Source organism: Atta cephalotes, assembly GCF_000143395.1.
Source record: "Atta cephalotes unplaced genomic scaffold scaffold00006, whole genome shotgun sequence".
Taxonomy (NCBI): domain Eukaryota; kingdom Metazoa; phylum Arthropoda; class Insecta; order Hymenoptera; family Formicidae; genus Atta; species Atta cephalotes.
Genome location: NW_012130070.1, coordinates 3,954,908 through 3,982,702, shown reverse-complemented (window position 1 = coordinate 3,982,702; position 27,795 = coordinate 3,954,908). Strand labels below are relative to the sequence as shown.

General features: G+C 32.2%; 3 protein-coding genes across 3 annotated transcripts; all 3 read left to right on the top strand.

Annotated features, from left to right (window-relative positions):
* The first annotated feature begins 11,767 nt into the window (after positions 1-11,767).
* Positions 11,768-15,344, top strand: LOC105626690. The gene is given in 4 exon segments (XM_012207986.1): positions 11,768-11,791; positions 12,799-12,890; positions 13,402-14,086; positions 14,088-15,344. Coding segments are annotated over 4 exon segments (1,743 nt in total). The 3' UTR covers positions 15,030-15,344.
* Positions 15,345-19,191: 3,847 nt separating this feature from the next.
* Positions 19,192-21,097, top strand: LOC105626826 (DNA ligase 1-like). The gene is made up of 5 exons (XM_012208119.1): positions 19,192-19,282; positions 19,771-19,911; positions 20,107-20,225; positions 20,316-20,648; positions 20,828-21,097. Exons 1-5 carry the CDS (start codon positions 19,192-19,194, stop codon positions 21,095-21,097), a joined length of 954 nt encoding a protein of 317 aa, XP_012063509.1.
* A 1,801-nt stretch (positions 21,098-22,898) lies between these two features.
* Positions 22,899-27,443, top strand: LOC105626825 (probable cytochrome P450 305a1). The gene is made up of 8 exons (XM_012208118.1): positions 22,899-22,986; positions 24,134-24,385; positions 24,562-24,850; positions 24,953-25,188; positions 25,573-25,784; positions 26,405-26,491; positions 26,798-26,939; positions 27,181-27,443. The coding sequence occupies exons 1-8, from the start codon at positions 22,899-22,901 to the stop codon at positions 27,441-27,443; spliced, it is 1,569 nt and encodes a 522-aa protein (XP_012063508.1).
* Positions 27,444-27,795: the final 352 nt, after the last annotated feature.

Genomic DNA, 27,795 nt, shown 5'->3' with positions numbered 1-27,795 from the left:
AACTTAGAATAAATGATAGTTTAAGTCCCGTTTTAAAAAAAGACTTTAGAAATATAAACTCTCACACTTTTTTAAGGTCCCCTAATGACCCAAGTGACCATAAGATCACTAAGAGTCACTAGGAGTCTTAATATAATACTTAATCAAAAGTATGTATAATCCATCAAATAAAAAATTTTGATTTCAAGATTTATTTAAGATTTATTTACAGTTATAAATAGCAAAATTATTTCTTTTTAAACAAAAATAAATGTAAATAATTAATATCATTTAGTGGTTTGTATTAAAATGTCTGAAGAAAAGATTTGCGTAAAAACTGAGATATAAGAATTTTGAATCATGATTGTAATTTTTTAAATATCACTAATCGCAATAATCATGCGTTTAAAAGTGCCTGCTTATGTCTTCCGCAACATTTATTAAGCCGTGAATATGATCCAGGCTCGTCCATGAAGTCATTAATTCACATTAGCTTATAAGAAAGTACGATGGCTTTCATATGAAGATGCGCTATGTAATATGTAGAAGGGAATCGGAAGAATGATGAGGTGGAAGAGCGAGGGGAGACATGATGCTTTCTAAGGATAAGAGGAGAATCAAGTGAGCAAGCATGTCTCTCAGGGTCTTCAGGGTCGCGAGACGAGCTCATGACCTTTACTTTCTCCACAATCGTGCTACAACAACGTGTTGTGGGGGCGAGCTACGTGAGGCTGCAAAAAAAAGGAGGCTGCAATCTGAGTAGTAGGGAAGGTACCGACCGGAAATAATACAAGGCTGGTAAATCTTCCAAGGCAGTTTAATGAGGACGTATAGAAACCCGAAAGGGATATTGAGAGACACCAAAAGTACTTTCGATTCAGACCCGAGAGCAATCGATCAATCGGCCACACTTTCATCTTTCGGTGGCTATGATTTTGCAGATTGCCCGAAATTATTGCGAAATTACAAGCGAAACGGAACTCTCTTAAATTTCTAATACTCAAGAGCTTTATATAATCTAATACTCAAGAGATTTATATAATATAATTATATGGAATAGTTATTTTAAATCAGCATTGTGAAAATAAAGAATCACTTAAAAATTAAGGCTCATTCATAACTCAACAAAAAAATAAAGAAAAAGCAAATAATAGAAGAAAGTCATCGATATTGACACTTTGTTTTTATGACAATATTTCTTAAACAAAAGGTAAAAATAAAGGTTTAAAAACATAAGTACAAACTAACAAGTGTCTTTTATCAGATAGTATAAGCAGTTTTTATAATACTGTTTGCAATTTTGCAATAATTAATTTTTCGTAAGATAAATAAAAATGAGTATCTGACAAAATGGGTTTCAAAATTGACACAGTAGTAATGCTACATATTCTTATTTTTTTTCTTTTACAGAAATTATTTGTAAAGTACCTATAAGTGAATGTATTATATATAAGATTTTTTATATATAAGATTTTAGAATTTTTTTCACTTTGTTATAAAACATTTTTATTGAATTATATGCATATTTACTTATGCTATTCTGTAAGATGCAAATATATAATGCAATAGTTTTTCAAGACTTTTTCTACATATGCACGATTGCCCAGTCAGAAATAATAATGGAATCGACATCAAATCGATGTCGATTCGACGTCGAAAGCATCAAATCGACATCGATTCGAAATCGATTCCATTATCATTTCTGACTGGGTGCCTTCAGCTCCAATAGAGCTATATTTGATACTATAAAGAAACATTATAAGGATTAAGTTAGTTTATGATCTGTTTTACAGATAGATGGCGATTTACGTCACATTCCAATTTTAAATTTAAAATTGTATTATAAAAAAATTAAGAGAAAAAATAATATGAATAAACTAATTTAAAAAACTAATTTAGGAAATTACAAGCATTTAAAACGACATAATATTATCAATAATATAGTCACTATTATTTAAACTACGCAATTTGCAAAAGAAAATCGTAAGAATTTTATTTTCGCATTCATAGAATTCGTTTTTTAGCTAATTTAGTTTTATTAGTATTAATAAAATCATGATCTATTTAGCTAATTAAAAAATACAAACTCATAATTCGTACATTTGGCTTGATTCTAGATCAAATCAGCTAAAAACGAATTCTATGAATGCGAAAATAAAATTCTTACGATTTTCTTTGTGCAATAGTTTCTAAAAAATAAGGGGGTATCTCTTTAGGAGATTCCAGTAGCGGTGATTTTCCTGTAATATCCTTTTAATTTAGCGTGATTTTTATTTTAATAACAATTTAATTTATTAATTGCAAAGATATAAAAATTAAATTTACGATAAATAATGAATTCCTTCGATATATCTCAATGAAAGCTTATATATAAACTGTTCAAAGAATTTACAGTTAAAAGCAAACGTGCTTAATGTAATGAAATTCTTCGCTTTTCGCCAAAATTTTGCCACTCATTCCGTGACAGTGCAGCGAAAGTGTAGCCATTCAATAAAAAGTAAAAGTAAGACATTATTGCGCCGAGACAATGTCGAAATCGGTCGTGAAGATGCGTACGAATTTCGCGGGTAATATTGCCTTCCTCATTATCACGACCTTAATTACAAATGGCATTTCTCTTTTTTACTCCTGTCAAGGGAGAAGACATTAAAAATCGCTTTCGAGCCTAGCTTTCGCCCGCAGTGGGCCAGAAAAAGCCTCGAGCGAATTCTCACAGAGGCTCGGTTGTATTAGCATATAATAACGCGAGTTAAACTTGAGGAAAAGCTCCGATTAACGGATTCATAAGACTCGTTTGTAAGATCTGAAGAGTGAAAGTACTCGTGCAAGTACTTGGGAGCAGGTATATATCACGCGCGATTATCAAGCAAGTTTACAATGTATATTAAGCGCCAAGGCAAATAAAAATTTTGATTTTTCCACATTTCTTCGGAGAATACAACCATTTTTTGTAATTTATTATATTTGAATCAAAGCCTAAACATGGCTAAAAATATTGTCCGATCGGTTGGATAATATTTTTAGCCATATAAAATCCGTCTCATTAAAATCTCCGATTATCACCGAAAAATCTCTAGCATGTCTGGCCTCTTCAGTCACGCCAATCACGCTATATAACAAACCATAAATTAACAGCAACGACAGAAACGAAGTTGAATTGTAAATTAATTGATGAATGTAGATGCGACGATCCTTTGCAATTAAAATTTCTCGCAGTTCATAAAATAGTGACAATCTGCCAGAACTGTCATGTAGTTACCAATCGCGTCTCGCGCGAGAACTTCAGAAGATTTATGCTTTAATGAGTCCATAAATTTGATTATATCAAAACACCATATATTAATTAACCATGAATAGTAAACCGAATAAATTTAATTAAAATTTAGAATAAAATTAAATCTTAAATCAAGAATAAAATCAAAATTTGATTTAGTCAAGTATATTCCGAAACACATAACACCTTAATTGATACAATCTAATAAAAGCACGATTCACGCTTTAAGATTTATCTTGCGAACAAGTCTTAATTTCCCGACCTTGACTTTACTTTAATTCTACCAATAATGCACCGTGACCGGAGCGAGCCTTGTCCGTGAAATATGACATAAATCAAACACTTTCGCATAACGGGTAATCGCGAATCGTTTCCGACACAAGACCATGTCTGATCGCACTTGGAAAGTGAAATTCGTTCAGATCTGTGATCAGCGAAGCGTTATCTGGGTGAAATTATACGCCCAATGATCAATGTCGTAAGCCATCATTATCTGTGTGCCTCTCTTTCATTCGTAATATTATTTCTGTTACTTTAATTCGAAATAAATATTTATTATGAACAATTTTTTTATGAACAGTTTTTTATGAACAATTTTAAGAGTTTTAAATTAACTGCGGATGAAAGTATATTATATAAGATATACAATAAAAATTTCTTTGAAGATATTTAAATTATCAGAAAGTTATTGTGCTATGTTTATATAATGATGATTCGATCATAAAATGAAATAAAATATTCTTCTTTTAAAGAATATTTTGATATTTTGTTTCTCGTAAAATTGTTCTTCCGTTATTAAGATCATTTTTTGGTGTTACTTTTATTGAAACATTACCTCTTTAATTGCTTTTTATTGTTAAAATAGTACAAAGAATCCTCATGTGTTGTTTTTTAAAACTATCATCATACTGCCATCTAGTAATTTTGTTGCAAAGTCAGCTGATTTGTCCAAGTGCATGTTTGAAACTGCCTTTCTCTTTTAAGAAAATCTAATTTTCAAAAACTTTATCAACACCCGGAAAAAAAATGTTTCATACATAATTATATAAATTATATAAAATTATATATAATTTTATATATAAATATGTAAAACTGATATATTTTATATACAATTATATATATAATTATATTGTATATATAATTATATATAAAATATGTCCAAATATAACATTTTTTCCCGAGCAATAGTTGCCGAAGTATTGTATTTTATTTATAGTTGAGCAATTTTATTTTCAATAATAATAATTATAAGAAGCATTTGTGCAAATAAAAATGCAAATAGAAATAAAAATGTTAATTATAATAATTGATTTAAAAGTGCAATTCAAGGATTAAAAAAAGGATTTATGAAGCTAATTAAATAAAAGTTATAAAAAAATGTATCGACATATTTTGAACATAAAATATAAAATTCATAAAATATTTATTTCTCAATATCACATTCTCCTTTTCATCTAGAATAAGAAAAACATCAATTTATGTATAAGTATAAGATTTATGTATAAATGTAAGAAAGGAAATTATATGGAAAATAAGGAATAACTTTCTAAATATTTAATTTAAAAAATGGACCTTAAATTCGGAATATTTAAAAATGAATTTCTTCCAGTTGTATTTTCAGTTTTAATTAACGGATGCGCAAAAGATTACTTTTCTCAGGTTAATCAAACAGATATGTATGCAGATTTCACCTAGATAAGGTGCATCACTGATCATCGAGTCAGGACGAATTTCACTTTCGAACCGAACGCATCGCTCGAGCGAACGATGCACTCGTAGCTCTCTACTTCCACCCATCGAGTATCGCGGAAGGTCGTTTGCAGGTCGGAAACCTGCTCTTGCGGCCACGTTTCTCTGGTTCCGTAGACTGCAGGGCCGCAAAGTTTTCAAGCACCAGAACGAATACATGCGACTTAATAATCTATGTATTTATGTATATATACAATAATATCGAAATGACCATAAAAAAATATGAACTTTCTCGATTTATCTTCATTGATCGAATTCGAGCATGAACGTATGAATTGAAATAGAAATTGAGCATCAAGGTCAGATCTGACAGAGTGGTTGTTTTACGCAAGAATGTCTGCAAAATGCATGCGATAGCGCGTGTGACACGCTGGATGCATTCATCCCTGACAAAAAGCCGCTCATATGGACCTAAGCTGTCTTACGACGATCGCCCTATCGACCGAAGACATCATTTATCGCGGGTAAGTGAAAATATACATATATGTATATATACATTTTATGATCATAGCCTGACTACTTTCCCATCGTGGAAACTCGACGCCGACGCTGGGCGACCTTATCTCACCAGTGTGGAATGAGAGACGCGAGATTATACGGAATACGGGACATATGTACAAGGTGAAAAATAGAAACAGCCGTTGAATTTTATTGAGCAATCTTAGTTATATACGATGCACATCGTTTTCGAAAGCAAATTTCTTTTGGAATAAAATTATATATACGAATTTATAAATCAGAAACATAAGGGTCACATGAATTGGCTGAAAAGAAATTTCGGTAAGAATTATAGATAATAAATATTTAACATAATAGGAAGTGCGTGCCTTATACTTTGAATTTAATAATTTGCAACATTGGAAAAATAGAATTTTATAACGATTATAATATAGAAAAAATAAATATTGACATTTTCTATTTTTAAAAATCATAAGTTTTAAATAAAATCTTATGAGTTTTGTGTTTCACAAAATTATATTTTGTCTTTATAAAAAATGTTAATATTTATATTTATTTTAAACTAAAGCTTGTTTGTGACGTATAATAAAAAATTTAAATTATTAAAATTTCTTTAAAATATCATATTTATTATTGTAATTAAGAGCTTTATTTTTCTTTTAACATTACAAAATAAAAACTATACTTGTATAAAAAAAAAATATATTTTACTGTTTTTTACTTCGCCGAAAATGCTTCTTCTGCAATCACCTGTAATTGAAACATTTTTTTTTGGCCGAGAGATTTTAATAAAGAAAAAAAAATTCAGAAAGTTTATTATTTTTTTTAATTATGTTTAGTTATGAGACACAATCTAAATATTTTTCCTATTAATTGCCTATTAATTTCCTATTAACGTTGGTCATAATTTCGATTTTAAATAATTATTCAGAAGAAAGTAATTTATGTTAACTAATGAAAGCAATTTGATGTTTTTTTTTCTTATTAAAAGAAAGTAATTTTTTTTATCAACGTATTAAAGCGACAAATATATACATATAATTATATATATTAATATATAATTATAATATAAATTTTAATAATATATAATTAATAATATTAAATAATATTAATTATATATATATATATATATATATATATATATATATATATAATTATGGCCACATGCAAATACAATTATATTGATGTCTATAAATCGAATATCTGGTCGTGACAACATGGGCGTAAAAGAGTTCGGTGAAAGTGCTAAATGACTGACTATATATGACGTAAGAGACGAACTCCGCAATTTGTCATGATCTGTCTAGTCATTGCTACATACTTCCTCATAGTTAGCATTCTATTTCTTCTCCAGATATTATAATAAGTTTGATTAATGACAATTTAGTAAAAGCATCATAATGTTTTATTCATCTTATCTGCTGAGATATTAAAAGTTGTTTGCACTATAGATCAATCAATTATCAATTAAAACATATCATTAAAAAATATTATCAATTTCCTAATTGAAAATACTAGTTTTATAAAAATGCACATGAATATAAAATAAATAAATCATTATCAACAGTTCAGAGGCAATATTTTTAATTTCCGCATACGTACGAGATATTATTAGCGAAAGAGTATTTTCTTGTTCGTATGAAAATCCTGACTTCTGAATGAAGTATTCACATCATGTGCAGCATAAAAACTAATTGCGCGACTACGGTAATTATATACCAACTTAGAGAGTTTGTTTAAAAAGCCGGAAAAAATTAGCTTACATTATCGCGCTAGATTTACTATTTTTCCGTCTTGTAAAGAAAGTCTTCCAATTTGCACGGACATCGAGATTATTAATTGAATTCTGAATGATAAATAATTTTAAAAGTTTGATTGATGTATGCAGATGAAATAAACAGATGTAGCTTGCTGTATTAAATTAAAGTGGCTAATTCAAATTAGCACAGATTAGAAATATCAATTGTCACCGTGAGACGATCTCTAATCGATGGCGATTGACATCCTAATTAATTATAGCGGACAAAAACGAACGACGAATTACGTAACGAGTCTTTTTATAGTCACCGCAACGCAACAACATTATGGATGCTCGACGTCATTCGTGGTTTCGGAGCCATCGCAATGCGACTGACTTTTCACTCGTGAAATAATATGCCGCTACTCGCATGTCACAAACTAGAAATGATCTCTCCTTATTGCAATGATATTTGTCTCTTACAACTTTAACGGCGTCAATTGAAATACGAATTTTCTACTCAAATTGAGCATCCGATTTATGCTGCTATAAAACATGCTAATGAAAATTGTTTTAGCTTGTAATTAAAAATATTTTTCCGCAATTTGTTTTCCGCAATTGCATATTACATTTTCAAATAATTTATTGCAAGATTAAATCCAACAAATTAAATATTTATATAATATTTATTTTATATTGCAAAACTCTTTATTGTCTTATTATGAACAGAAGATGGAGATAATAATTAGATAATGCTTTCATTAATAAATTTAGATATTTAGTAATTATTACTTTTCTTAACGTTTGGATACGAGTATTGACCAAGTTTTTAACTTAAGGGAATTCAGAAGTGTCGATTTTTCTAACGGGGCTTCGAAGAAATTTAAACATAAAGTATCTTTCTCATATCACGATTTCGAAAGATTAACTTTCTTCCGCGAACTTTCTTCAGCGGTGTGCGCAGCAGAATGCATCGAGTATTTGAAATCAAGCACTTGAGATGCTTGCGTAGACCGATAAAGCCAGCATAAAATTACGAAAGAATTTTAACGGCTTGGCCACAAGGTAAGGAAAAATAATAAAGGTAAGGAAGAAATAAGAAAAGCTAATTAAAGTGCTTAAGAAGTCTTGTTCTGGTCTTCAGAAACGGATCCTCAGTTAATTAGACCGCAAATTAGAGGAAAACGCAAAAAAGTGAAAATTATGAAAAATTAATTGAAATACATAGACAAAACATTTACTTTGGGATTATTAGACAAAAAGCAAGATATTAAAAAACTTACATATAAATTTTTAAACAGATGATGGAATAATAAGATCAAAATAAATTAAGATCACGGGTGATTAATAAACATAATATTTCAAGAGTATCGGATACGTGATTATCTAATAACGGTGCGATAGATCGCTCCTAATCGATTCATTATATAATGGTCTCTTTAATAAGATTATCAATGATCATCAAAGATTTCGAGGCAAAGGTGTCTTCTTACACCAATAAACTTCATTTTCAGAGTAATTGACGTTTGAAAAATCTTAAGACAAGTGCAAATAGAAAATTGGGGCCGGTAGAAATCTTTACACTCAAGCTGTTCGACATATCGGTTGATATGCGTGTATACACTTTTGCTTTCTAAATGTTGTGACCCTCAAGATATCGGGTCTCTCGAGAAACATCTTCTTGTTATTCTTATTTGGGTTACCTTCAATAGAGGTAGACAAGTACACAAATATATTTTCAATCTCATCCACGTGATTGCTAATATTGTTTTACCTCGTCTCTTGGATTTCAAAATTTCTCCTTAATTATGCTGTACCTCATACGAGATTCTAAAAAATAATAATATAATAAAGGTAAGAATAGTAAGAAGATAAAATGCATTCAACCAATCAAAAGTTAATAATAATTTGTGCGCACAACAATTCTTCATTCTTGATGAGATTTTATCTAGAAATATCAGAATATTCTTATCTGATTGCATGAGAAAAAATGTTTAATTCTACATACAAATTTTATGTAATAAAACAAATTTAAGATATATACACGCAAAAAGTTTTGAAGATTTTCAGAGAGAATTTCTTATTTAATTATGTCTCATATATTTCATGTTGGGGGCCTTTCTTTTGCAATCATATCCAATTATAAGCGAACAACCGAACCGTCCGAAAACGGCGTCCTCGCGACGGGAAATGACCGAATATCCTTCGGTGTTTTTGCTCCGATAGCTCTCATGCCAGCGGCATTCGAAAATTTGGAGCAGCTAACGGATGAATGATTTACGAACCGGAATAGCGAGAATGTATACCCCGAGTTTCGTATGCGAATATCGAGGCGCAATATCGACTCTCTAGCGATCGACGTGGACGAGAGAATTCACTTTCATCCATGAGTCGGCGCGACGTGTTAAATGGATACATGCACTTAACGCAATTTAACGTCTACCGTTAAACTCCACTTGAACGCGCTTGCATCAATCTCTGGTGTCTTCGTTTTCTATTTTTTATCACCTGTCATCATCAACGGTGTCTCTTTCTTGATACTGTTTCCCGATATCATTCCTCGGCGAGCGAGAGTGTCGCTTACTCTTGCTATCATTCTGGAATCTCACGAATAAGCCTCGTTAGATCTTATTTTCTCAGCTGCTCGTTGCAGCAGCCGCGCGCATTGTTGTCTTCGCAATAAAAAGCGGAAAATGCGCTTGCACACTTCGTACGCACGAAACCGTTCTCTCATACGCTTTCTCTCGCGACACCGAGAAGCGATCGTCATTTGAAGAAAATCGCGCGGTCGTAAACGCAAAACGGAGCGATTAAGAGCGCTGTGGCAAGGGCCACAAATCGTCGGTAATTCTTTCTATGTTACAGGATTCTATTCGAACTGCCTTTAAATAACCCCGATTCCACTCTCCCTATTAAAATACCTATCCCATTTCATATCCAATTTCGCTTGTTTGATAGGCGACATTCATTTCGCTTTGCCATTTGGACACGTATCACCACTTTGAAGATTACATAAACAATAATAGCTATAGTATGTATGCTAGGGGATTTCACTTAAATTACACTGAAAAGAAATAATAAATTTTAATAAATATTAGTTTGAATAGTTCTAATAGTAAATATTTAGATCTAATACTAAATATAAACGTATATTCATTTGATACAAAAACCATTAATTTAGTTATTTTTTTATAGAGTAAATATTTATTTACTATAAGTAAATGTTTACTTAGTACTTTTCAAAGAAATATGTATTAAGATTTAAAACATTCTTTTTCAGCGTAATATTTTATCGAAAATTTGTCTTAAAAAAATAATATTTAATATTTATATTAATAATCATTAATTAATAATTTTACCAATGTTACTTGACATAAAATATAATTAAAATTATCTTGAAACACTTATAATTGATGATTTAATACTGTTTCAAGCTCATTCTTCAAAGAAACAGACAACTTTATTACATATGGCAAGTAGAGCTTTATAATTTTTATCTTGACATAAATTTCCGAATAATTAAAACAATTTAAAGTTTTTGAATAAATTTTTATGCACGAATGAGCCGTATTTGCACAACTGTGAATCGAATTAAATGTTACGTAAAATGGTATCTAAGATTTATGTATTTCAACAATATCTATCTATTTGGAATTAAAATGTTTTTAAAAAGATTTATGTATCTTATAAATATGCATAGAAATATCCGCATACTGTTATGTACAAAAATATCATTTTTTAATATTAGAAGAGATTAATGATCTGAAAACTTGTTTTAGATTCTAGTTATAATTTAGAAAAATATTACAACGTATCTATAATATTAAATTATCATTAATAATTAAATATTCCATGTATTGCTATATCAACATTTATTAATAAGAAACAGATAGAATAGCTTTCGCAGGAGACTCATGGGACAGAGACCGGATAGAAAGAAAACAAAAAAAAACCTTGTTTCATGATATCTAATGTGGAAGGCATTAGGCATGTTTCCATTTTTTTCTCTTTCCGACAATATCGAAATAATCTGGAGGCGAAGCATAACCTTGTCGCATAACCTTGCCAGTCTTGAACTTCACTGTTGAAACACTGCAGGCGCGGGAATAACTGGAACCGCTCTTGCTTGCTCGACCGGATCGTGCTCTCGATCACTTTCTCCGAGTGGATGATATCGCTCACCTGGACAGAGACCTGATCGCGCTCCGGAAGTGGGGGTGTTAGAAGGAGGACGATGGTGGAAGAAGAGGTGGAGAAGAAGAGGAAGAGGAGAATTCAATCGTAGGGAATCCGGGACCTAAAATGGCGCTGGGCATTACCACCACCTTGCAAATTGCAGATGAAATTCCCCGATTTCCACTACGTGAGACACCGACGGGACCACTTCCACCGCCGTTCACGCGATCGGCTGTTGTTTCCTTACCATGCTCCTGCGATGATGCCTTCGGGGGAGGATACGCGCCTATATAACTACGGCGTTCCAATGATTGGACGAAGTAAGCTACGTTTTCCTGCGTCCAGGAACAGGAGCACGCGGCCCGAGCCCGACGGGCGGCACTGCGAGAAATATGAGGATTCGCCCGGGATGCGCGGTCAGTTCTATCAATTTTCACTTTTTCAATCGGTGTCAGTTCCGTACGATGTCGGCGAGTCGCGTGCGCTGTGCTCGCGCGTTTCCGAGTCATCTATCACCAGTCATACTTGCCATCATCTTCTGATTAATTGGCGTGGTTTAAGTAGTTGCTTCGTAATGCATATCAGAAAAATTTTCAAAGTGCATCGTTTCAAGTTCGAGAAGACGTTCTTCTTCGCTGTTTGTCGCTTATTGAACGAGTTCAATTCGACGGATATAACCATCGCCATTTTGGACAGGATATATAAGTCTTTTGTTAGATTTTTAACTGCATTGCGGTTCATTATAATCAAGTCAAAGCATTCGTTATAAGCATGCATCAATATTTTTCTGAATTGAAAAACTTATATATATTTATAAATTCACGGAATTATAAATCTATCTGCCTACACAATTTCTTTTTTTCATTTTTAATAGATCTAAGACTATTAATTTAAAATTATACGTGATTTTAAATTCCAGGATTCTATTTATACAAATGTATAAACTTTATGAATCTTATGCCAGTATACATAATTTTCAAGATCATCTCAATGTCTTAAGACTAAGATTACGCCTTATAACATAAAATAACTAATATGGCTCTTAAATACTAACACGAAAACCATCTCGAAACTTGAGCAATATCTATGGATTCCGTCCTGATTTGCCATCAGAAATTTTTTTATGTATAAATGCCAATCTCTCTATGATTTTTTAGACTAATTATTTATATTTATTTTATTTAGAAATATTTATATATTCTAATAAATATTATTGGCTAGTAAATATTTTATTACATTAAAATTATCGTATCTATATGTATACTATATTGATTATAGAGGAATTTTAAAAGTTATTCTGCTTACCTCAATTCGTTAATATAAATGTAATGATGTTAAAAATTCATGAGAACGAGAGGCAGAAAAACATTTTTATCAATAACTGCTAATGAGTTCTTATCATTATTATATCATTTTGTTACAGGCTGTACTAGCGCTGCTACTGCAAGCCGCTCTTGTGGCGAGTAAGGCTGTGGATCAAACGCAATTACAACAGAAATCACAGCGGCAAACTCCGTACGTATGACAACTTTAACAATGAATCCAATACAAGTAAAATGTTTATATGAATTTCCGCGGTTTATAATTTACGCTTTAACAACCACGAAAAGTTCATATTTTTATTTATATTGGATTATTCCTTCTATTTAGTCTTAGAGTTACAAAACTATAATTAATTTAATTTATTTTAATTTAATAAAAAAGGAACAATTTTTTTTCAAGCCATATTTGATTATAACGCATTATATATGATGTATGTTATAAAATTTCATATTAATTTGTCAAGATTCAAATTATGAGATGTTAGTGATTAATGATATATTTTTAAGTTCCTTTTTATTTTTTTTTGCACATACATTTCTATACCTTATAATTTTATTATTTCATATTCATTTTAATGAAAATAGTTTATAAATATAGAAAGACAGATGTAGATTTTGAAAGACTTTTGCATATAAAAGAAGATAAAGATAATAAATATGAATATAAAATTTGTTACATTTTTGGTACTGAATGATTGTCGCAGATACGGTACCGATGCGCAAAAACGATGGGGAGGTGACAGTGGTAATTATGGCAGCAGTGGTTATGGGGGTGGCGATATTGGTGGTCACTTCGGTGGCAGCGGCGATGTCGGCAGTCATTTTGGAGGTGGCGATAGCGGCGGTCATTTTGGAGGTGGCGATAGCGGTGGTCATTTTGGAGGTGGTGATGGCGGTGGTCATTTTGGAGGTGATGACGGTGGCGGTCATTTTGGAGGTGGCGATATTGGTGGTCATTTTGGCGGTGGCGATATCGGTCATTTTGGGGGTGCTGACATTGGAAGTCACATAGGCGGCGGTGACATTGGTGGTCATGGAGGTCACATAGGCGGCGGTGACATTGGTGGTCATGGAGATGACATCGGTGGTCATCTAGGTGGAGGTGACTTTGGAGGTGGCGGTGGAGGAATTGAAGACCATCATGGCGGCCATGACAAAGGCTACTGGAAGAAGAAATTAATCTGGAAGCCGGGCTGGAAGAAGATCTGGAAACCGGCAAAAAAACAAATCTGGAAACCTGCATGGAAGAAAATCTGGAAGCCTATTTGGGTACCAACTCAGAAAGCAGTGTGGAAGGAAATTCAAGTACCAGCTTGGAAGAAAATCTGGAAGCCTGTGTGGAAAGAGATTCAAGTTCCGGTGTGGAAAGAAATACAGGTGCCGGCTTGGAAAAAAAATCTGGAAACCGATTTGGCAGCCAATCAAGGTACCCGCTTGGAAGGAAATTCAAGTACCCGCATGGAAAAAGATTTGGAAGCCCGTTTGGAAAGAGATTCAGGTACCAGTGTGGAAAGAAATTCAAGTTCCCGCTTGGAAAAAACTTTGGATTCCCGAATGGGTGAAGATTGGCATACCGGGTGAACACTTCCATGGCACGGATCATCATGGATGGCAATACACCAGTCATGATCTTTGGAAAAAGAAGTTGATCTGGAAGCCGGTGTGGAAGAAATATTGGAAATCGGCAAAAAAACAGATCTGGGTCTCGGATAAGAAGCTTGAGTGGAAAGAGGCTTGGAAACAAGTTTGGAAACCAGCGAAGAAACAAATCTGGGTAGAGGATAAAAAACTGGCCTGGAAAGAAGCTTGGAAACAGATCTGGAAACCGGCCAAAAAACTCATCTGGGTCCCTGACAAGAAACTCGAGTGGAAGGAGGCTTGGAAGCAAATCTGGAAGAGTGAGAAAAAACTAGAATGGATCCCCGACAAAAAGCTCGCTTGGAAGGAAGCATGGAAGCAAATTTGGGTGCCTGCTTGGAAGGAAATCTGGGTACCAGCGTGGAAAAAGATATGGAAACCAGTTTGGATATCCGAGTGGTTCCCTAATGAGGACCATCATCATCATCACGGGTGGGATCGTAAAGACACACAGGCTCAGAACACTCAAATTGTGCCTTATAGTCCTGAGAAAGATGTTCAACAGAATAAGCAAACACAGCAACAACAAGCGCAGCCACGACATCAGTTACAGCAACGTAAAGTGGATAATAACAAAATCAAATGGGACAGTTCCCATTCTTTTCAAGGTTCGCCGACGATCACGCAGGATTTAGTACCACCATCTGCTAATCAAAACGGAGGTCAAGTCAACTTTGCGTTCCCTAGCCGTTAATAGGATTAGATTTTTGTGCAGAATAATCGCACTGTAATCCACAAAAAAATGCTTGTACAAACATCTCCACGGGAGAATGCTGTAACATAAGCCGCTGTATATACTACATCTTAGGATTAATATAAGGTCGCGTAAAACTTAAGTTACTCGAAATTGTTTGACTGACGCGCTCCCTGTCTTTCGGGATACCTCCTTTACTTAGAAATGTCGTAACCTTTTTTTCTCTTTCCTTGTTTTCTTTTTTTTATACACGTTGTTGTCTCTCCAATTGTTAACTAATACTGTTACGAATAAAGTTTATAAATATTTTGTTAATTCTTTGACTATCGTTATTTCATCCTTTGGTCTTCAAGTATGTTTTTACAAGAACAGTAATACAACTTTTACTTGATTACTTTATTTGATATGTGATAATAGAAATAAAGATAAATCAGATATACATAGCAGAAATAGAATTTACAAAATATTTTTAATAACAGAAAGAAAAATTATATGCACATTTTTATTTTTTAGATGTACGGAAATCTATACATCGAATAAATTCACTGAAGAAAAATTTTTGAGATATTAAATGCGTTCAGTATAAATATGATTGAATATTCATTATGCAGTAAGCGTATATAATTAACATATACTTTTAAATCTAGACAAGTTATATTTGCTTTCTAAAAGTCATTTAGTCATTTTCTTTGTTAATAATGTAATTAAATAAACATTATATTTATTAACTATTTGTTCTTATTGCCTTATCTTTCTTATTATTATCACAAATACGAAACTTTAGACTTAATTTTCTATTTTAAATTTCTAGAAAGAAGTTATCACAACGAATTATTATTGAATGAGAGCACTGATACTTTACATATTCAACTTTATTATTTCATATAATTTCATTGATTACGAAAACACACATAGTAAACAGGATAAGCGTAAACAAATTAAATTGCATACCAAGAGGGATAATTAATGATATAAGAAACATTATCTAAAATTATTTTACATGGAACAAACTATAAATAATAGGAAGTTTCTGCAATATTATTTATCCAGATACGGTAAACGCTAAGATACGATAACGCTCACGTTATCTTCTTCTTAATAATATTAAAACTAATTAAAATTAATTAAAAAAAGGATAACGTGAATTTAACATTCACCCGTATCTGAATTCACATTATTGCAAAAACTCTCTAATACGTCTATCTCTTGTAAGTAACAAAAGTTTTGAAATATAGTAACTCGATAAATTTAATGAAACATTTAGAAAAGAAATATGCTGCTATATAATGAAATAAATGCTGACAATAATGATAAACGAATCAATGATTTTTTACTTTAGAAATAACGATAACTCTAAAATATATAAATTCCTTTTTTCACAGTAGATTAACTAAACATTGACTTTCTTTCTTTTATATCATATATCGGAAAGAAAAATCGAAGCCGAGATCTTTATATTATATCGTTACGATAACTGTTTCCTCAAAGATAAACTATCTAAACGGTCACTCCAATTCCAAAGCAAATCACCATTATCCCAAACTTATTATCCCAAACGAAGCGAAGATGATGCAATGTGAATACGCGCACGTATTCCTGCGAAATTGGAGAAAGTGGAGTCTGTTATGGAAGGCAGAGACGACCAGCATGTAGAGGACCTCGACCGTGGAGAAAGTATCCGTGCACCCACACAACGATATAAATTAATCCATGCCACCGTGCTGTCTCGATACGGCCGCACCATATTGCGCGACTCAGACTCTGCTCGATTGATGACGATGACGATAAGATTTCACTGATGTCAACTACGGAAGATTTTTCTCTGATCGCGCGATAAACGAGATAATAAAAAGAAAAAAGGAAAGAAAAGAAGAGAAGAGAATTTTAGAGAAATCATGATATGTTTTCCTGTATGCCATTTCCTTGATATGACAGACAGGAAGTATTTTCACTTTCGTCTGACGTTGTATGACTCTCATCCGACAGATCTTCGCGCGCTTACGAAATTCGTGGGAGTCACGCAACATTATCTTCTGTCATCTTCCTTTACGGAAATTTTATTTTACAGAAATTTCCAAAAGATTTATATTCGAGCTTTCACGGACTCGATGTTTCATTACTAATTTCTGCGCTTGTAGCAGCTCGTAAATGCAGAATATGCGCATAATTATCCAGATAGCCAAGTGAGATTTAGCGTATGGAACAAATTGATGCACTGCATGTATTGTTTTCAACTTGCCGACAATTTGCTGTCATTGGAATCTAATGTGAATTGAGTTAGCAATCAACTCATGAAATTGTGAGAGTATATATATATATATATATATATATATTGAGAAATAATAAACTTATCACGTTGACAGCAAACTGACGACACGCCATGCACGCATGATAATAACTTGCCAGTAGCAACTTTGCTGAATTCTAAGGAAGACTTTACGTGACATCAGAACAACAGACAGTTTATGGACATCTTGGCTTAGTTTGGTGAAATTCAATGCGGAATAAGTAACAGCAAAATGGTAATATATTGCCCTTATTTGGCTTTCTGAGTAAGGCGCTTCTCTTGGAATGTTTGGCTGTGTTCTTTTGTAGTTGTAACATTGTTTGACTTTTCTCAAACTATACCACTATAGATAAACTATAACAAATAGAGTTCTGTAGAAAGAGAGAAGCGCAGTGGAGATATATGTATACATATACATCTCGTAAAAAAATTAACATTGTCATATTAAAGGCTCGATCGAGGTAAAACACATCTCACGATTGTCTACTTTCTGTTATTCTTATTTTTGTATCTAATGAGAATTGGAATTAATTTCGATGGAAGCTTCTCTCTTTATAAAGGACTTTAATAACAAGTAGTTAGGCAAATATACTCAAGGCCAATTCATTCTTTTCTTAGTTGTTTTGGCATTCATATGCAAATTGAGATCTGTAAGCGTGTTTGTCGATTACCATAATAACAGACACTTTGCAACATAATAGAAATAATAATTTTTAGGTATCACGTATTTCTCACAAGAGAGAACAATGTGCTATCCGCGTCACTTCGACTTGATTTTTACCAAAAATTAATCAAGAATATCGCTTGGCAACCTTATTATTTCTAAATTATTAGTCTAGATTTATTATCTCCTCTTACCAAAAGGAACTTACCAAAGAACATTCCAAACTTACTAATTACTTAATTTCATCAGTAACGTTCTCAATTGTGTCTCTTGATCAGTTAATTTTCGATATTATAGTAAAAGAATTTAACGCACGTAAAAAATTAATATTTTTATCTGAGATATCATTAAAAAAAAACGAATTTTCATGTTAATGCAATTAGAAGTATGGATTTTAGCCATTTTTTTATCAACGCCAAATTTAATGTCAAAATATCTCAGTTAAATTATAAAAAAAATTTTGTCACGTTTTAGTACCTAGATTCTAGGATACATATGCTAAAATGGCAGTCGGAGAACGATATTTTTGTTTCGGGTCATAAGGGTTGTTCCGATAAGAATTGTTATGACTAGCAGCTTATACGCTCGCTTTATTATGTATGTATTATACATGTATATGTATTGTGAGTATGTACATCATGTGTGTGTGTATATATATATATATATATATATATATATATATATATACACCATACGTAAATATATAAAGAGCACAGGTCTATATAAACTATTGTAGAAGTTAAGATTTGGTTAGAGAGCGTGAGTAAGTGCATGTATGCGAGTCTTAGCAATTAATAAGTGAGTTTAACGAATAGGGAGCAATTGGAGAAGAGGCTTTTGATGCGTGTGTTAGAAAATATCGAGCGTGATACATCGAGGTGAGGAAGAATAAGTTAGGGCGCGGAATAACGGCATGTAAAAACGACGGGAAGAAGGAGAGATGACAAGGTAGGAAAAGGCAAAGTAGACAACAAGCAGCGTTTATTGATAGAGGATAAATCAAAGATAGGTTCGAAAAAAGTGACATTGACAGAGAAGAAAAGTATAATGGAAAAAGTAAAAATAGAAGTAAATGAAGAGATTAGGAAGAATTGTAGTGTGAAGGTGAAGAAAGAAATGAAAGTTGTGAAAAGGGAAGTAATTAAAATAAGAAGAGACAAGAAGATGTGGATAGAGAAATTAGAAAATTTGAGGAGAAATTGAAGGAGGTTATGAAGAAATTGGAAACAGTAAAGAAAGATTTGTCAGAAAATAATAGGAAAATGGAGAGTTTGGAGGACAGAAGAAGCTTAGGCAAGGCAAGTAACGAGGGAAATTATGATAGCGGAACATAAGTAGTTTTGGAAGGAAAAGAGATAGCTCAAGGGCAGGATCTGAAACGAGAGAGATATAAGGAGGTAAATATTATAAAGAAATGGGTTTTAGATAATGAAAAGAGAAGAAAAAAAATATAATTATAAAAGGAATATACCGGGGAGAATGGAAATAGATGGGAAAAAAAGGGGAAAATGGATCAAAAAGTTTATAAAAGAAAGATTGAGGGTAACATAACCTTCTCGAGGAACAGTGATAATAGTTAGAGTAGGAAGTGAGGATTCACATTCTGAATGGAAGATCAAGAGGCGACTGGGAGGGGGAATATACGTATATAGGAGCAAGAGATAACTCGATAATAGATTATGGTTAACGATAATATTTGCGATAGAATTGTAGAATTTAGGATCGACGTGGAGAGTGAACTCAGACTACATGCCATTGAATCTGACATTAAAGGAAAGAATTGGGGTTAGAAGAAAATGACGCGGAAGAGAACCAGAACGAAGAGAACAGAATCAGCAAGAAAGAAGAAATTATCGTATGGAATAAAGAAACCATAGAAAGCTACAATAAAAACACGGAGGTAATAAATGACGAGGAAGATATGGATAAAGGTAAGAGAAATAATGAGGAAAAAAATATAAGATGTGAGAGGAATTAAAACAGATTGTATTCAACAATGTCGTGAAAAAAAAATTAAAAAGAAGAAAAAGTGCATAGGATACACTGATGAAAGTAGTGGGATATTAGCTGTTCCAGGAAGAAGAGAGAAGTGAAGAGAATATGTAGGAAATGGAAAAATGGAAAAGAAACGGGAAAGAAATATTTGGAGAAGAGGAAAGAGTTCAGAGAATTATTGAAGAAGAAACAAAAAGAAAAAAGGGAAGAAGAGGAGGAGGAATTGAAAAAGTTGAAGAAGAAAGCAGATGTATGGAAGTACATTAATTGGAAGAGAGATAAGAAGATTTAGAAAGAGAATAATATAAAGGATGAAGAATGAAGGAAATATTTTAAGTAGCTATTGGACGGCACTGAAATGGATGAAAATAAAGTACAGCAGAATACCGGTCAGCTCTCTAAACTAGAGGAAGAAAAAGTAAATATATATAAAAAAGAAAATGAAGAAGAAGGATTGAAGGTTGAAGAGATTGGTAAGGCGTTTTGCAAAATAAAGAAGAAAAAAGCAGCAAGAAAAGATGGTGTACCTATGGAAGCCTGGATATATGCAGATGAGAGTTTACGAAAGAGGCAAGTGAAACTATTACAAAAAGTGTGGAATACAGGCAAGATGCCGCAAAACTGGAAGGAAAGTATAATTGTCCCTCTATACAAAAGAGGAGATGAAGAGAAGGTAACAAATTACAGGGGTCTTATTACAGTGTACGGCGTATAAAATATATACAGAAGTAATAAGAGGAATAATATAGACTAGAAAAGAAGGTGGAAACCAAAAGTATGATTCCGTCAGCTGGATTTAGAAAAGGAAGATCAACAACGGTTAATATTTTCATACTGACGCATTTGATGCAGAGGGAAAGAAATCAAGAAGAAGGAAGAAGAAAAATATATATGTTTGCGAATCTAAAAGCAATCTTTGATAAGATGGATAGAGGCATATTTTGGGAAACTCTTAGAGGCAAGGGTGTAAATAAATATTTGGTAAGGAAGATAGAGAAGATGTACGAGGAAACAGAGGATAAGGACGAAGCAAGGATACACGCAACAATTCAGAACAATGAAAGGAGTAAGGCAGGGCTGTGTGATGAGTCCATGTTCAATTTACATATAGCGGACACATAGATAATGAATTAGAAAAAAGAGGAATAGGAGGAGTCAAATTAGGTAGATATAGGATATGATCATCAGCATACGCGAATGACTTAATTTTGAAAGCTTATAATAGGGAGACGTTACAGGATATGATAAGTACATCAAAAAAATTTTTGAAGGAGAAGAAACTGGAGCTGTGCACAGAAAGATGAAAATAATGATGTCTGAAGGAAGGGGAGAAAAAGGAAAGAGAAATGGAAATGAGGGAATAAGGAACTAGAGGAGATACAGAAATTCAAATATTTGGATTTTAATTTAGTATGAAAGAGGATCATAAAAGACATATTAAAAAAATAAGTAGAAAAGGAAAAATGATACAGTAGCAAGAAAGATATGGGGCTGAAGGGGAAAAGCTATGCAAGAATGACTTTAGTAGAAAATGAATACTATTCAAATATTTGGTAAAGTGTTATGGCATATGAGTGAGTAGAATTATGGAGCTGAGAAGAAAAAGGCGAACTAGATAAAAGATAATGTTAGATTATGTCAGGTGGATTTTCAAACTAGATTTCTGCACCAAGGTATGTAATTATGAGGGAGCTGGTAATGGTAAGCTCAAAGTAGAAGTTTGAGGGCAAGAAAATATGAGGAAAAGATTAAATCTGAAAACATAGATAATTTGATCAGGAAGTGCTAGGAGGAAAAACAAAGTTATTCGAACGATAGATATGATATGGAGAGAGAGAATTATTATAATAGGAACGGATGGGGAATTGAATCAAGGGAAGTAATGAGACATGGAAATGAAAGTTTTGAAAAAGATTTAATAAATAGAGAAAGGGATTTACAAAGATGGGAAAAGGAAAGAATAGATAGATCAAGATATAATAAAAGATAAAGAGAATAGGGTACCAAATTATTTGAAGGTGGAGAATATGGAATGGAAGAGAGGAGATGAGATAAGAGCGTTATTTAAATTAAGATGCGGTAATTTAGAAGAGAAGAATAAATACTGGCTAGGAATAGAGGAGGGAGGATGTCTTTTCTATGGTGCAAGCGAGAATAATCTCGAATATTGTGTTAAAGAATGCGAGAAGACAGGAGGTAGTTTTGAAGAGTTAGGGAAGGAATTGAAGAGAATTGTAAGAATTTATGAGGAGAAGATTTGAGTGTACTTAAAGGAAAAACGCTAATAAAATTATGGAAGGATAGAGAAAAAGAAATAATAAAAAGAAAAGAAAAAAAAAGAGAAAGAAAGGAAAAAATATAAGAGATTATTGTAAAGATAAAGATAATGTAAAGACAAGGAATGAATATTTTATAAGCCAACAAGGTTGTGAGTATAAAATAAGATTGTAGCGTATTATATTATAGTATATTATAGTTAATAATTTATCATCTATTTAAATTAAGGAAATAAGTTGAATGAGACCAATAGAAAATAAAAAGGATAGGATGTAGATGGAACGTGCAGTTAAAAAATATAAGAGAAGATAGGGTGGTAAATAAGAATAAAGAAATGCTAAATAGAGATAAAAGGAAATAAGAAATGGGATATAGATACTAATAATAGACTGTGATAGGGCTGTAATATAGAGATTATGTATAGGTAAAAGAGAATGTATAGTAATAGTTTATAATAAGATAAAGGCGGGAGAGGAGTATAAGTGTGAATGAGTTAAGAATTCTGTAACCAAGTCCCATTTCTGTAAATCCATTTCTGTAAACCAAGTCCTCTTTTTGGCTTGTATATGCTGAAGTGTAAATAAATTCTATTCTATTCTATTGTAGAAGTTACCAAGGCACGCATGTTGGTGACGCATCTTGAAACATGTTGTGTTTGACGATTATTTTTCTCTTCATCTTCGTTTGCCTTTACTGCATCTATGATTGCATTAAACCGAGAAATTATCCACCTGGTAAGTGAAGCGCAAAACTCAATAATAATGTAATACTTGCAAAGTGTTCAATTTATGAGCAATTAGTGCCCAAACGTTCACATGATTTACATTTTTGCGATATTCATATATTGGATTGTCCGGAAAGTTCGTGCCGATTTTGAAGGAAAATTGAAACGCAGAAGATTTAAATTTTAATACATTTATTAAATTTAAATCTTTTGCGGCACGAACTTTCCAAACAACCCAATACATATTAGGTGTAGTAAAAAGGTGTAATAAAAAGAAATCCATTATTTTTGCATGAAATTGAATGGAAAAATAATGGATTTCTTTTTACTACACCTAATATTTGATGCTGTAAAATATTTCATGCTGTAAAGAGATGCTTATTAAAAGATGAATAGATTAAAAGATGTCTTGCCATAGACATTACAAATTAATTTCTCTGAAAATATCTAATTCAGAAAGCCGATCTTTCGAGAGAAAATTATAGGACCTTGAAGAGCAGATAGAGTTTTAAATATTAGGTGTGGGAAAAAGTTCGTGGCGTTTTTTTAATGCCACGACTTTTTCCCACATCTAATATTTATTTCTAGAATTCACACACAGTTTTATATATCATAGATGACATCATTTTTCTTTTTAAATGGAATTTATTTCCGAGATAAATTTATCATCAAAATTTTGTATTTTTTAATTACATTAATCTAAATTTAAAGTTTTATCTTTAATGTTATATATATCAATAAAGATATTATTAAATACTCAGTTTATTATTCAATGTTTTCTCGTGATATAAGGGAAAATAATGATCATTATAATCATACATATGATATGTTAAAAATAATATCTGATGCGCTCAAATCTCAGGCAATTACTAAAATTAATTTTATTTTACTTTATAAGAATTATAATTTAAATACAACAGTGCTCCAATAATGACGTTCAATAGAATGTTTAATTTGCAACTATTTTCTTTGGGAGTTTTCTTTGTGAGTTAAAATATTCCTCTAGATTAGAAATTCAATTAACGGGCTTAATATTAACACTTGACAAGTAACGAGATATATGTAATGATCTTTTATATTTTTGCTAAACAAAACTACCAAAGACTTTATATTGTCTTTGATTATGTAACACTTTCTGTCAAATATTTGCTGTATAGGCCCACTATGGATACCATTATTCGGATGTTTTCTGAAGTTCGCATGGCTACGCTCGAAACATGGATACATTCATCTAGCTATGCAAGACCTGGAGCGTATGTATGGATCTATAATAGGATTAAAGCTTGGAGTTCAAAAGATAGTGGTGATTTCAACATATGATTTAGTAAAGAAGGTTCTTCTTCAAGATGAATTCAACAGCCGGCCGGATGGATTTTTCTTTAGATTACGGTCGTTCGGAAAGAGAAAGGGTACGCAGATATATATATGTAGTAAATTATTTCTTAATGTTATTAATTCTTAATGTTTGAAATTAATATGCCAAAAATTTTGAAAATTATCTATTATTTTAACAACAATTTGACACAAAAATCTTTGATGTCTGTGTCATTCAGTTCCGTTATTCAAGCGATGTTTATTATTCCAGGCATTGTGTTCACTGAGGGCACCCAGTGGGTACAGACTCGTAGATTTACGATGCGGCATTTGCGGACGTTCGGTATAGGTCAGTCAGTTATGAAAGAACAATTGGTTCTGGAGGCTCAAAATCTCATTGATTATTTGCAACAAATGAGCGAGAGTGGCGCGGTGACGATGCACACTGCTTTCGATATCGCGGTGATCAATTCGCTGTGGTTCATGATTGCTGGGCACAAATTCAAATACGGAGACCAAAAGACACAAGAAGCGCTTATGTTGGTTCATGATAGTTTCAAGTAAATCTTGATGAGAATTCTTATTGTTTAACAAAACTCAATAAGGTACTGCAGATAATTATTTTTGTAAAATTAAATATCGTTTTTGATATTTTACATTAGATTACTGGATACCATGGGTGGAGTGATTTCGCAAATGCCTTTTCTACGTTTCGTAATCCCAGAACTATCAGGATACAAAGAGATGAAGGAGATTATAGAGAATCTGTGGCGCTTCCTGGATGAGGAGGTCAAGATACATGAGAGGGAGCTATCCAATGATCCGCCACGTGATTTGATTGATGCGTTTCTTTTGGAAATTTGTAAATATGATGAGAATGAAGATACGATTTTTGATCGTAAGTTAACTGTTAATACACCGTACAATGTCAAACTTACCTAAACTAGGAGCTCTCTTGCTTAAATTAAATTAATAATCTTATCTGATTTTTATATATATTAAATTTTATTTGTTCCCTTGCATTGATTATTGAAACTGTCCGAGATACTTTTTTTTTAATAATTTCGAAAGACGAAGTTTTTCGAAAATTATGCCTGTATTTTGTAACGATAATTGAAACTATAAATATAAAAAGAGCATGCAATCGCGTAAATATTTTAAATATTTTTCTTCTCTCAAATTAATAAGTAAATTTGCACGTTGTACGGCGATGTAATGATGAAATAAGAAGTAAGTAATAAATTACTGTTGACACACGTGCGCCGTATGTTTCACACCGCAGGTGAGAATTTATTGGTGCTGTGCCTTGATCTTTTTTTGGCGGGGTTAAAGACGACCAGTGACACTTTAGCGAATATATTTCTCTTCCTATCACTGAATCCCGAATGGTTGAAAGTACTTCAGGCTGAATTGGATAGTGTTGTTGGTAGGTCACGCGCTCCAACTGAGGATGATTTATCATCCTTGCCAATAACGGAAGCTTTCTTAGCCGAGGTAATGTAAGAAAGAGAAATACAAACTACAAAAAATATAGAGACTATTATGTACAAACCTGTCACGACGAAGTATATAATTATTCAACAGCTAATATTTTTAAGAAAAATCTCATTGTAACAATATATGTTATTAAGATGTTTTAAACATTTCAATATTTTTAAAAAACTTTTAAATCTATTAGAGTTTTCTAAAAAAAAAAAATAATTTATTTAATCATTTCAATAATAATTTAAGCAGTCAGAAAAAATATTCATTAAAAAATAATTGTTTTTCAATTAACGTGTTTATATAATATCTATAATAAATATAATAGGTTTAAATAAAATTATTAAATATTCTAATAAAACATATAATTATCGATAAAAATAGATAATGATAATTGAGAAAACAATAATATCAAGTATAATAATGCTTGAATAAAATAATAGGGAGTTTTGTAAAATGTTTATCCAGATATGATCGTGAACGCTAAGGTCATGTTATCTTCTTTTTAACTAATTAAAAAAAAGAATAACGTGATTTTAACGTTCATTGTATCTGAATCCACGTTATTGCACAAATTATCATAATAACAACGTAAATGCGATACAAGTGCGAAATTGATATATTTATTGTAGGCACAAAGATATTTGGTTTTGGCTCCACTCGGCGTACCTCACACAACTGCAAAGGATGTTTTTTTAAATGGTTATCGAATACCTAAGGTAATAGATCTTTGATTATAGATACACTAACAAGTTTCGATAAATAGAAATTAATATTTCTGAAGTGTTCCTTCTCTCTCTCTCTCTCTCTCTCTCTTTAATATATTTATTTCTAAAATAATTATGCACGCACTTTCGTATTTTTATCGATTTTGTTAAGTTTATCCGTAAGAAAATGAAATAAAATATCTGTGCGTATATATCAAAGTTTGTCGATTAATTACTAATAAATCATTTAATTACTGATAAATCATGGCATTTAAAATTGTATTTTATTATGCGCTTAAATTACAATATATTTTGCAGGATACGATTATTCTCTTTGATTTTCATAGTGCTCACTACGACAAAACATACTGGGAACAACCGAACGAATTCCGACCGCAACGATTTCTAGATGAACAGGGACAATTCCGTCGGAATAACCACGGTTTGGCTTTCGGTTTAGGTAAATTTCAACAATAAAGGACATTACAAGAGACGCAATCAACTCGTCGAAATGTAGCCATTAATGTCTCACTTTCGCAATTATTATTCACGCAAATGTCATTTCTATTCCAATCACTTTTTTTTTCTCTCTTTTTATATTACGCAAATTTTTCAACCTTCGCGAAGGTATGCGAAAGATAATCAATTCGTCATTGTTTGGAACTAATTGCGGGAATGCGGGCGATTGTTTCCCATTTCAGGCAAGAGACGCTGTCCGGGCGAGCAGTTGGCACGCTCCACATTGTTTCTGTTTTTTACCTACGTCGTGCATTACTTCGATATAGAGGTTTCAGCGGAGCATAGCAAACCGAACTTAGGCGGCTATGACGGTTTTACTATGTCGCCGAAACCATATTATCTCAAGCTCATGAAAAGATCCAGTGATGATGACGTGACCCGCGCGAACACACATAATGGTACATTTGGACTTCTGCGAAGGGGCTCGATTTCGTTGAACTCGTAAAACGTACGAGTAAAAGCAAAACTTTCACAGCACAGAATCAATAAACGTTATTCGCAAACGTCAAACCGCACCGCGAGATCAGTTAACGGAAATGGATCTTTTTGTCAAACAACTCGCGCTACGCATAATTCGTGACGATGTAACGCACATAACACATTATGTATAATAGCAAGTCAATTATAAATTATTATACAAAAGTATTACAAAGTATTACAAAGTACCGGAGTGTTAAACTTGAAGCGATAATACAATACTAGTGATCTACTTATATAATATATATATATATATATATATATATATNTATATATATATATATAATATATAAGTATATTATTATTATATTATATATATA